This window comes from Aplysia californica, unplaced genomic scaffold (genome assembly GCF_000002075.1).
Source record: "Aplysia californica isolate F4 #8 unplaced genomic scaffold, AplCal3.0 scaffold00344, whole genome shotgun sequence".
NCBI lineage: Eukaryota > Metazoa > Mollusca > Gastropoda > Aplysiida > Aplysiidae > Aplysia > Aplysia californica.
The window spans coordinates 631,842-644,293 of record NW_004797614.1 but is presented as its reverse complement, the minus strand read 5'-3'; the positions used below and the strand labels follow the sequence as shown (position 1 = coordinate 644,293).

The 12,452-nt window shown below is 40.1% G+C and overlaps 1 protein-coding gene across 1 annotated transcript in view; it reads right to left on the bottom strand.

Annotated features, from left to right (window-relative positions):
- Positions 1–10,732, bottom strand: part of LOC101845707 (heat shock protein 83) — a 16,224-nt gene extending 5,492 nt beyond the window's left edge. Inside the window, exons 1-3 of the mRNA XM_005102828.3 lie at positions 10,626–10,732; positions 3,469–4,785; positions 2,247–2,394 (exon numbers count right to left, since the gene is read on the bottom strand). Of these exons, the coding sequence (XP_005102885.1) occupies positions 2,247–2,394; positions 3,469–4,785 (1,465 nt within the window). The 5' untranslated portion in view covers positions 10,626–10,732. The remainder of the gene's footprint in view (positions 1–2,246; positions 2,395–3,468; positions 4,786–10,625) is intronic.
- Positions 10,733–12,452: the final 1,720 nt, after the last annotated feature.

Below are 12,452 nucleotides of genomic sequence, written 5' to 3'. Positions count from 1 at the left end.
AATATTAATTTCACTGACAGCGACAACTAGAAATTTTTATACCCTATTTAACAGTCCCATTTCTTTATTATAACTTAAAATTTTTGCTAGAGTTATCAATGTCATAAAGAGTTTTGACATCTGTACATTTAAAATATTTTGTACGTGTATATCATTAAAGTTGACACATTCCATCAGGATGCGCCAAACAATAAAGTATGTGTTGCACGCCACGCAAAAAAACTAAAAAAAGAACGAACATTGTAACTTGTCTTGTTATTTCGTTATTTGCGCTGAAGTTGGCAATGCTAAACTAAAATTTTTTAGACAAGTGCGAATGAAAAAATTATCAATATTTTTAAAAAAAACCAGCACGACAAAAACTGCCGGTGCAGACACTCAAAGAAGATGGTATCTGCGGGTATAATAGGAAGCTGTAAGTACAAACCGATTTTAGTGCCAGAATACATCTACAATGCAATACACGAACAGTATCGGTTACACTAAAAAAATTCCTTATTTTTCTTAAAATGTTAAATCTAGGTTTTGTAAGTTGACTGAATAACAGGGATGACTTCTCATAATCGGGTTAGAACAATTTTTTTAGTTTTCCAGTGACACTGAATGAGCACCAGTCCTTTCTTGCTTTTATTTTCGTTGCTATGACCATTTGCAATGAGTGACAATGTTCTGATTTCTTTACATTAATAAGTGTCGGCGCATATGTCCGACACAAAAACTAAGAATGAATGTGTTAACTGTCATTATTTTTATCCCATACAAGAAGTGCATCTCTACCCATGTATTAACAGTTTGGTGGGGTTTTTAATCGCATAATATATATTAAATTCTTTGTTGTAAGCAGGCTGCCACAGACACAGCATGATGATCCATGAACAAGCGCAGAGTAACTTTTGTTTAATGGTAGAACAAGGGCTAATGCTGGGTGTGTCTTTAGTTAAAAATGCAGATTTGGATCTTTCTTCTCTTATAACTTAACTATTACAACCCAAGCAGATTTAAGATTTCTCATGGTAAAAGACATGATATTCGTAGTAAGTTTAACAGATTTATGAGAGGATCTGTTGCGCCATTTTAAAATAAACAATCATTTTTATTCACAAGTATGTAACTAAAATTGGACAAATTGGGTACTTTACAAACACTTGTCTAGAACAAAAACTAAGGCACAGAAATTAGCCTTCCAAACGCAGAATAAATCTCAAGACATTGAACTTTTAGTAAACCCGCGTAATGGTTTGCTGTGTGGAAAGGGGAAGAAGTATAGTTTGAAACAGACGAAAATAGGAACTTCACAACCAACACCAGCAAAGTTGCTTAAGGGCTCATTAACCCCGTGACTCAGAGCCGGGGAGTTCCAGCGGACTGCAGAGTCATGCTAACTAAAGGTAACAGAATCAAGCAAAAAGTGACGCCATGATATACACAGGATCACTAAAATAAATTGACTTGCAGTAACCCTGCTTACAAATTGCTCATTTTGAGAGTGACCCATCCCCCCAGCTGTCTTAGACGTCTCTATGCGTGTTGCTTTTGCAAACAGTAATGGGTGGTGTTGAGAAAAATAATGTCACATTTGAATTGTTTGAATTGTGTGCTGTAGTTCAAGTCCTAGTGTTGGGGTGAGTGGACGATTTTGTTACTTGCAGACTCAGACACAGTTCATATTTTGGGTCCGCTCCATTTTTTAAAAACCTCCAGAGCGAGCAGATATCAAACCTCAGGTCAATTGTATTCACTGAACGGACAAACTCAATGCGAGGTTAGGCCCATTGTCTCAGCCCACTAGCGGTGCCACAGGGAGTCACGTCAGGCTGGTGACGTACTATGTTTTAACCTTTCACCTCATGTTTTTTTAGCAACCATTTAAACAAGTGGTTGTACTTGGGCACTTTACCTTATATCTTGTTTTAATCGCGGTGAGACGAAAGTGAACAAGCTCTAAACAAATGATTGAAATGATGGTGCATAGAAAGTTTGCAATCAAAATAACGCCGTAATTTTTCAGTTTATCAGTGAAATCAGATTATGGCCTACATTGCGCGGCAATAATACCCCTGGTTTGGCAATGTAGAAACATGACCCCAAACTTACTTTTGTGTAATTGAATTGAGTGTTCTCCGCAAACAAGTGATAATCTGTCCTACTTAAATGGAAAGCTCAAAGCTCGACAAAGCTTACAATAACAACCTTGTGTGAAAGGCTGCCTAAACATAAATAAAAGACAGTTTAAAATGGTCCCATACCTGTGATGTAGTAGATGTCTTTTTGATTCTCCTTCATCCGTGAAACATAATCTTTCAAAGATGTCATCTCATCTCCAGACTGTGATGAATAGTATCTCAAAAAGTCTGCCAGCTTCTTCCTGTTTGTACTGTCTTCATGGATGCCCAGCTGGAAACCAGAAGCGTTAATGTGATTAGTTCTATATACATAAAAAAGGTTCCTCTTCAAATTGTGAACCAGAGAAAAAAAATACAGGTCCAGCCACCCCCCCCCCCACCTTATGAGATAATTGATAGTAATGCAAAGGGGTGGAAAAAATATCCCCCTCAGAGGAAAAGCAGGACCTAGATCTAAGGGGAACATGGCGTAACAGCAAGGGACCTCAGGAGATCTCAGACATTTAGGGATTAACAAACCATTGACATACACATTCAAATAACTGCCAAATGATCTGCAAAAGATGTATGGCAAGGTAAACTTCGGCTTTCATGTTTCTGATCTTAGTTTAACGCAGCATTTGTAAGCACCAATATTTTCTTCAAGAGGTGTTTCATGCACACCCTGAGAGCACAAGTTTCACATTTTCTCCTCGGCAAAGTATGCATGAAAACGCTGCATGAACTGTCTTTTACCGCGCAGCCGATCTTTGTTTTGTTTTGTGCGAAGTTTTACCGGAAATGGCTGGAAACTTTTTGAGTTATCGACCCAAAAGGAAAGTTAATCACACAGAGGCCCTACTTTCATTTCTCTGACTGGAGTCTGTTCATGAAACACTGTCAGTACGTTGGCAGCACATTTAGTTTAGTAAGTTTTACGGCACTTACAACACAATAAGGTCGAAGACTAGGTGTTACAAGAGAGTAACCAAAAAAAAAAAAGAAGTGGACTAGACAGCTAATAAATATTTAAGGATTACCATATATATCGATTGCCTGCATATTCATTTAGAAATATAAAACAATAAAAGACACACACAAGATTAATTTTTGTTGGGTTTTGTTGCGGTGTTTTTTTAAACACAAGATATTACACCAAACAAATGCTAGCACATTTTCAAAAATTCATTTCTAAAAAACTATAAAAGATATTGCTGTTTTTTGGTGTCATATTGGGCATGTTTAGATCTATAACGTCAGTCTTCAGCGTATGTTGACCTGAAAAAGGCCCAGTCTCCAGTGAGTTAAAATAAGTCTACAACAGACATTACAAGACAACCCTTACCACTGGATTCTTTGAACTTACCTTCAGATTTTTGCCGAACTGTTCATAGAACTTCTTGTAATTCTCTTTGTCTTCTGCGAGGTCTTCAATGAGTTCAACACACTTTTTGACAAGGTTCTTACGAATGACCTTCAGAATTTTGCTTTGTTGCAACATTTCTCTTGAAATATTCAGAGGGAGATCTTCAGAGTCCACGACACCCTTGACAAAGTTCAAATACTCTGGGATGAGATCTTCACAGTTGTCCATGATGAACACTCTTCTCACATACAATTTGATATTGTTCTTCTTTTTCTTGTTCTCAAACATGTCAAAAGGGGCCCTTTTTGGGATGAAGAGAAGAGCTCTAAATTCCAGCTGTCCTTCCACAGAAAAATGTTTCACAGCCAGGTGATCTTCCCAGTCATTGGTAAGAGATTTGTAAAACTCTGCATACTCCTCTTGTGTAATGTCATCTGCATTTCTTGTCCACAGGGGTTTGGTTTTGTTCAACTCTTCCTCCTCATTATACTTCTCTTTGATTGTTTTCTTTTTCTTTTTGTCTTTGTCAGCATCTTCATCATCGTTTTCATCCAAATCCTCCACTTTGGGCTTGTCCTCATCTTTGTTCTCCTCCTTGTCATCTTCCTTCTTCTCTTCTTCCTCTTCATCATCAGACACTTCCTTGTCACGCTCCTTCTCAACCAACAGTTTGATGGGATAGCCAATGAACTGGCTGTGTTTCTTGATCACATCCTTGATCCTCTTCTCTTCTAGATATTCAATCTGATCCTCTTTGAAGTGCAGAGTGATTCTTGTGCCACGGGCCAGAGGAGAGCCAACTCCAGTGGCCACTGTAAAGGAACCCCCAGCTGAAGACTCCCACGTGTACTGCTCATCATCGTTGTTCTTGGACTCGACAACAACACGGTCTGCCACCAGATACGCAGAATAGAAACCTACACCAAATTGCCCAATCATAGAAATGTCAGCACCAGCTTGCAAGGCCTCCATGAAAGCCTTGGTTCCTGACTTGGCAATGGTACCCAGGTTGTTCACCAAATCTGCCTTGGTCATGCCAATTCCAGAGTCCTCAATGGTCAGAGTCTTGTTGTCCCTGTCTGGAACAATTCTAATGTGGAGATCTTTTCCAGAGTCCAGTCTGCTGGGATCTGTGAGTGACTCATATCGGATTTTATCTAAGGCATCAGAAGCATTAGAGATCAACTCTCTCAGGAAGATTTCCTTGTTACTGTAGAATGTGTTGATGATCAAACTCATCAGCTGAGCAATTTCAGCCTGGAAGGCGAAGGTCTCCTTCTCCGCTTCCATCTCATCGGCGGTCTGAATTTCAGGCATCTGTAAAAGAAAATAATACAAAATGCTTATAAAAGGAATCAGCATATTGTACAGCAAATGAAAAAATTGAAAATAGAAATCCCTCTACACACGCACAAGGCTGAGCTGAAGCTTTTTCGGGTGTGGCTGAAAGATGGCAGCCAGGAGCCCAGAGGAGGGGTGGCAGGAAGGAGACGACAAGAACATAAGAGATCATGAAAGGTGAAAGGAAAATTTTCTACTTCAGAAAGAAAATTTTTCGTCTTCGTAAAAATTCAGACCCAGGACCTATTGAATGAGAGGCAGACACCATACCTCTAGACCACGAAGAGTCCCAATAGGTTAAACTTTGATAAACATGGTGTGCAGCATTCACAGAAGCAACCTCTATAAAGTGTTCTGTTTTGTTTGCTTCGATCTACCAGTCTTCAGGCTGACATTTCACAGAAGCTGCTTGTTTATTACAACTTTTAACATGGCCACCAAAACTTAAAAAATAGTTTGACTTTAGCTATTGGAGTTACCAAACTTAGACGGCCTTTTTCTCACTAATTGCAACACTGAAACCAGGCGAACTAACTTCCTTACATACATTGATGATATTGTCTTTGCGTTTACCGTGTTTCAATTTCAAGCATCAGCGTTCTTTATCTTACAACTGTTCTGAGCATCAACGATCTAGATCTGAGTGATCTTGTATCATCTAGAATCTAGAGCTAGAAATCTAGATCTAGGAAATCCGAAATGTTACCGAAAACATTCCATGCGGTACCTCCACGGAGTCTGTGGGTATCCCAGGAAGTGATGACATCACATTACTAAAATTAGCTAGATCTAGCAATGCCAATGAAAATTTAAATTTTCACTTTAGCCCCCTTTTTTTGGTACCTAAGAAAGAATTTTCAATCCTAAGAATTAAGCTTCTTGAATTTTAAGAATCGGTTCATAAATAAAAGTTATGGGGTTGTAAAGGTAGGCAAAATATGGATGACCCACATATAGGAAAATACTCCTAAAACGTGGACCACGCAGTAGCAGATTCTGTAAGAAAATAGACGATATCTCGGTAACTAATCGGAGTGTTCGAGAGAAACTTGGCTACCCGATGTGTTTTTGAGTGTAGAAATCATTTCTGCAGTCAGATTTACTACCAATTTCGTAGTTATTTTGTTATAATTAAAATTTTGGTGTACATATTACGATTTTGCGAAAAAGGGGTGTCGGGATGAGTCCATTTTATTTATAGCATCGTATCACAACATGGGATCTTTAAGAATATATGTCGGCAGCGTGACTAAATAATTGCAAAGCTTTTTATGATGACTTTCTTTAGACCATGCCAACCGTAAAAGATAAGTTAATTCAATCTAGATCTAGCATGCCGTAGAACAAAAAATTATTTTTCCCCGCTGAGACGTGAACACTCCAGACGAGATAACCTCTCCTTGGAATACCCCCATTGCGATGTTACAGGGGGAATAGAGAGAAAAACAACCGGATGCGCCCGCCCGCCATTGCCCTATTTCAAGTGACCAATGAACGGGCCCGAAATAGTCATGCGGGGATTTGTAGGTCACATACATTTGCCACGAGAGTGAGGGGAAAATGCCCGGTCTCCGTGCGAAGCCGCTTTGGATAGGGGGGTAGTCGTGTATTTATGATCGGGTCTAAACAACTACTTGACACAGAACGTTCAAATTTGAGCACACTATAGAGGATAGATAGATCTATTACCATCTCAGCGTTGAAATTCAAACTCCTTATAGTTTTCGGTGTACACGATACGAAAGTGTTCCCGACACCAAAAGTATAGGTTAATTTATGTGTACGAACTTCAACGTCCACATATTAGTTTGCCCTATTTTCTGATTGGTTGCCGAGTTTCATTAGGATTGGTTAGGAAATAGAGCAGACCGAGGTTGACAAAGTTAGTCACCTACGTTTCGGCCGGGTCCGCAAAATCGCCCGTAAACGGGGACCAGATTTTCGCCGCGCGGGAAAGCCCGATTGGCATTGCTAAATTAGCAGCCAATCAGAAAGATGCGTCTTCTACGTTTAACGGCATGTGTTGCACCCCTGTTCTTTGTGTCGCCGATTTGGGGAGCTCCTGTACAATTGCGGTCCCGTTTAGAGATACTCGTTTTGACCCTACCAACGATTACTTCAGGTTCTAAACAATTACTTTTGATGCGCGTGCCGATAGGCCCCTATGGAGAGACAGCCAATCAAACCTAATTGTTAACTTAAACATCAAATTATGGTCAAATTCAACCGCCGTTGCCATATATACAAGTGAAATTTTACAGCTCATTTTGTAGGCTAGACCTTCTGATAAAACATCGGAAGGATTTCCGTAATGAGCGACCACCCCATCAAATACAATAAAGAAGAGGGCCACCTCTATTCTCACCCGGAGTGAGAATAGTGCAGGCGAGTCTTGTGGCTATTCTCACCCGGTGCGCGTTCACCAAATTTTGCGTTTACCCTAAACCACAGAATTCTACACTGTGATAACAGAAAAATTGTAGAATTCTGTGCCGTGAACAAACGTTCCATTACAACTGTAGCCTACTAAAAGTGTACAATTTTGTCTGTGGGCAGTGGAGAGAGAGAGAGAGAAAGAGAGAGAGGAGTAGCGCGAGAATTTCCGGGCAAAACAAAATGGCGACCCGCGTAGTTCGGCTCGATTCGAAAAGTTAGCCGTAGCATCTTTGAAGACAACCAAATTAATTTTTTAACATTATTTTGGTCAATTTGATCGTCCACACCGACAGACAGTATTCAGAAAGAGACAGAGAGAGAGAGAAGTTGATCTTGCGAGAACTTCCGGGCGGGTGAGAATAGCCACTTTCAAAGAAGAGGCCTAGAAAAATAACCTTAACCTAACCTAAACCCTAATCCTAGATCTACTCCTACCCCTCAATTCTGCTGTCTCATAGTGGTCACTCGTCACTCGTATTTAGCAAATGGCCACCTCTATTCTCACCCGGGGTGAGAAGAGTGCAGGCGAGTCTTTTGGCTATTCTCACCCGGTGCGCGTTCACCGTTATAGCCTAGATCTAGGCCAACAAATTTTGCGTTCACCCTAAACCACAGAATTCTACACTGTGATAACAGAAAAATTGTAGAATTCTGTGCCGTGAACAAACGTTCCATTACAACTGTAGCCTACTAAAAGCGTACAATTTTGTCTGTGGGCAGTGGAGAGAGAGAGAGGAGTAGCGCGAGAACAAAATGGCGACCCGCGTAGTTCGGCTCGATTCGAAAAGTTAAATAGCCGTAGCATCTTTGAGGACAACCAAATTAATTTACTTTTGTGTTTTAACATCATTTTTAAACTTTGTTTTGGTCAATTTGATCGTCCACACCGATAGACAGTATTCAGAAAGAGACGGAGAGAGAGAGAAGAGGGGAGGAGTAGATCTTGCGAGAACTTCCGGGCAGGTGAGAATAGCCACTTTCTTAGCAAATAGGCCCTATCTGGATTTTTTAAAACTCAGGTAGGGTAACTTTTCGCAAAGGGTGCTCAGGCACTACTTGGATATGGTGGTCCCGACTTTTGTGTAGTGTAGGCAACTGAAATATCGATACTGATTCAAATTGTCGGTATCAATGTTTTATCAGTAGCCTAGATTCTAAATCTAGCCTACAAAATGAGCAGTAAAATTTCACTTGTTTTTCACAAAGCAACGGGGGTTGCCCCCCTGACCTAAAAAAGAACAAAACATGGGGTGTTTTAGGGGGGCATCTCTGAATTTGACCATGATTTGATGTTTTTTGCAATTAGATTTGAAAGGCTAGAATCTATCTCTCCAGCACGCAAATCAAAAAGTAATCGTTAAGAGTTAGATCTAGAATCTAGATCTAGAGTGGTGTAGCCCCTGCGCGTGCGCCTTCTCGGTGCGTGCACTTTTGTTTTCCTTTGTTTTTAGCCTCAAATTGCGTTTTTGCGTTTGATTGAATGCGTCAGTGTGTGCAGCAGCCATTTTTGTTTACTTCCATCACTCGTTTGCCGACAAGGGACCATCGAGAGTGTTTTTATCAGCTGTGGCAAGTTGACATTCAATGCTGACCTGTGAACTAGTTTTTATGACCTATTTGCCTCTGATTGGTTCAAATAGACTGTGCGCGCCCCCTAGCTTAAAAAATGTGCCTACTCCTTCCTTGAGTGTTTCACGTGACCTTTTATCGAGTTCTATGCCAAGTTGTATTGCGGGTTTCGGGATCGGGGGGGTGCACGCGTTGTGAAGACTGAAAAAACTCGAGTTTTCTCTGCGCGTGCACAATGAAATATATAGTAGAATACTAAGAAAAAAAGTAGACTCAATTTTAGAGATTATTTGGTTGCAGTTTGAAGAATGTCATGGACGGTGGCATGTGGACTGTGTGAAAGATGGAAAGATCAGAGGAATGAGTGATGAAGAGTAGGAAAATGTGGATTTTAGTTGTGAAAAATTCTGTTTGATTTTTTTTCACTATGTATTTGAACTATTTATACCCCCTAAATTAAATTAGTTTAGATTCTAATTAAAATTGCCTTACTTTGCTTCTAAAGTGACTTGTTATCTTCCTGTGTGGTCATTTAATGCAATAATGTTATCAGATTCCTCTTCTTTTGGCTTTCAACGTGTATATATGGGTGCACGCACAGTGAAGAATCCCATGCACGCACTGAGAAGAAATGCACGCTCAGTGAAGACAACACCCTAGGTTGGAAAAACTGTTCGGCACACAACGTTTAAGAAATCTGGCGACTATGAGCAAGACCATTTTATAGGTCAATAGTTTCTTGAATGGAATAGCTAAAAACGAAAGTACAAAGCCGGAAATGGCGGAAAATACGTTCAACGATCGCGAAGTGCACGCGTACCGGCGACACCACTCTAGCCTTAGAACCAAAAGTAGAAGTAATCATTCTAGATTTTCTCTAGATCTAGATCAGGTTATATTTCCCTGTCACAAAAGTCGGGGCGCTTTTTCGGTAGACTCTAGTTCCCACCCCGCAATTTTATTCACGGGTTTGGGCCACAAGGGTAGGGGGGTTTCTGGGGGGCTTGCCCCCCTGACCTAATAAAAATAGGAAGCGGGGTTTCAGGGGGGCATGCCCCCCTGAATTTTACCATAATTTAATGTTTTGCAGTTGTTAGGTTTGATATCTTAGCTCACCGCGAATCAAACGTATAGATCTAGATCTAGATATATATATCTAGATGTAGGTCAGGCTCAAATAAGGGGGGTGGGAACTACCGAAAAAACACCAAAGTCGGGACCACCATATCCAAGTAAAATCTAGTAGTAGTGCCGGGTGCTCATTTGCGAAGAGGGCGCCATCGAATTTTGAGGACACTTTTTTAATTGGCTCAAAGAGAGGAGTGGCCCCTCTTGTTGGATGAACTTCCGTAACGAGCGACCATCCTATCAAACAAAGAAGAGGCCTAACCCTACCCCTAAATTCTGCTCAGTCTCATAGATCTAGATCTAGAGGTCGCTCGTCTAGAGATCTCTAAATATCTAGATTTTCTAGATCTAGATTTCTAGATCTTCTAGATCTAGATCTAGAGTCTAGATATCTAGATCTAGATTAGATTTCAGAATCCAAGCCAAGAAGAAACTAGAGCTAAGGTTTGAAGCTTAGGGATCATGTCTGAGCTTGGGACATCGTCTCCCACTTGTCTTTGTGCTATTCTAATGGCCAGCATAGACAAGATGCTGACTTGCAGTGGTAAACACGAAAATCAAGTGAAACAGAATCATTTACTCAACATAGAGTCTAGATCTAATATAAACCAATGAGAACTGGCCGAGAACTGAAACAGTTTATCTAAAAAAAAAGCCATTCGCATTCAAAGTCATTTACTTACAGTGGTAACGGTAGTGTGAGTATTCTCTGCTGCGGAGAGCGTGTGCACCCTCGTGGCTTCAGGGTACTTAAAAAGACAGATACAGGAAGAAGCGTCGTTAACTACGAATCAGAAAGTAAAATATTAATGCGCAAATGTATATGATAAATTTTAATTCACTTTACAATATGCAATATCAAATGCTCAATTTGTATAAAAATATAGCACATCAAATTTGCAGTGAGTTTTAGAATGTAAAAACACCCTAACCTTTCAAAATCTTGCTAATATGTTTGAGGACTATTTTAGGAAGTAGTAGATACACTAAAACATTCGGATGCCCAGCTTCCGTTTCCCGATGGTTCGCGAAAGCACTGGAAGGAAGTAGGCCTAGAAAGAAAAAGACGCTTGGATTTGGAGGAAATAGAATGTTGATGGCTATCCGCCAATATTAGCAATTAAACAATTCCGCCCGCTGTGAACGTTTATGCGTCGGTTAGGGACAAAGAAACCAATGTTTTGATACAGTAAAAACACATTTACCATTTAATCTAATTATAGGGATATGTGTGTTCCTATTTTTTCCTAGGTTCTTAATTAAATGTTTGGCCAAACCTGTATGACAAAGAAAGGAAATAGTCCCCAACTTTGTAAAATTAATTAATCGGATTTTTTTTTTTTGGTTGCTTGGCCAAAATAGGGGGTGCTCATTGGGAGATCAGATCAGGTCGGGGTGGCTGGGTGGTTTGATTGAGGGCGCAAAGCGACTTTCGTGGCACAAGCTGATGATTGTGCCCAACTTGTTGCCTAAAAAATAAACGCAACCCGGCCCCATCCGCAATGTGCACCCCGTATAGATTTGAATGCATCGGTGAGCATGGAAGGAAATTCGTAGGCCTAGCCTAATATATTTAATACATGTACATGTATTATGTCGGTGAATAAAAAAATACTTTGCTGCGAATATTGTCGAATAAACTTGTTCTGTTATCTCGCTCTCGCTCTCTCCCATGCACACATGATAAACACACACACACACACACACACACACACATTTACGTTTTTGACAGCAAGCATCGGCTAATAACAATGAGTTTACAGTAATGGAGGATGCTCTGTGGGCGGCACCGCACGCCTGATGAACTGTGGTCTACCTGCGCTGCGCTCACGCACTGAAATCTAGATAAGAAAGAAGGTTTTATTCCGAGATAAGGCAAGTCAATTAGTTAAAATGCCTTCCACCTGTGTTGTGTTTAAGTGTAAGAACCGATATGATGCTGCAGTGGACAGAAGTTTTCACAGGTGTTGTTTTTCTTTTTTTTTAAAATATGAATAAAAGTGTTTTTATGCCCCCAGCGACACAATTTAGATCATTAACATTTATAAGAGGCTGGCTCCGGCGCTACCTGCCAAGGCCAACCCGGGCAAAAAGGGGTACACTGTAACAACACCCCAGAAGAAAGACCGAGATACTTGATTTTAAAAAAATATTCTTATTCGTGTGTGTGTGTGTGTGTGTGTGTGTCATTTTAATTAAAGTATAAATTGCTTTCCATTGTGTGTGTAAATGACATGCTATGCGCAGCATACCTTTATTTTGACGGGACAGAATCTAGAGTCTAGGTTTCTACATGTATCTTGTTTTTATATATATTTACTAATCATATAACACACCTTAGCGTGTTGAGTTCAATCAGTCAGTCAGACTTGTTTTATGTTTTTAAGCCCATTCATCTCCTTATTACTATAAGACTACTGTTGTCTAGATGTTGATATCGAGAGGCTCCATTAAAATATGAAATCAATACCCAACAACAATAATGATGAATATCTTCTATTTTAAAGAAA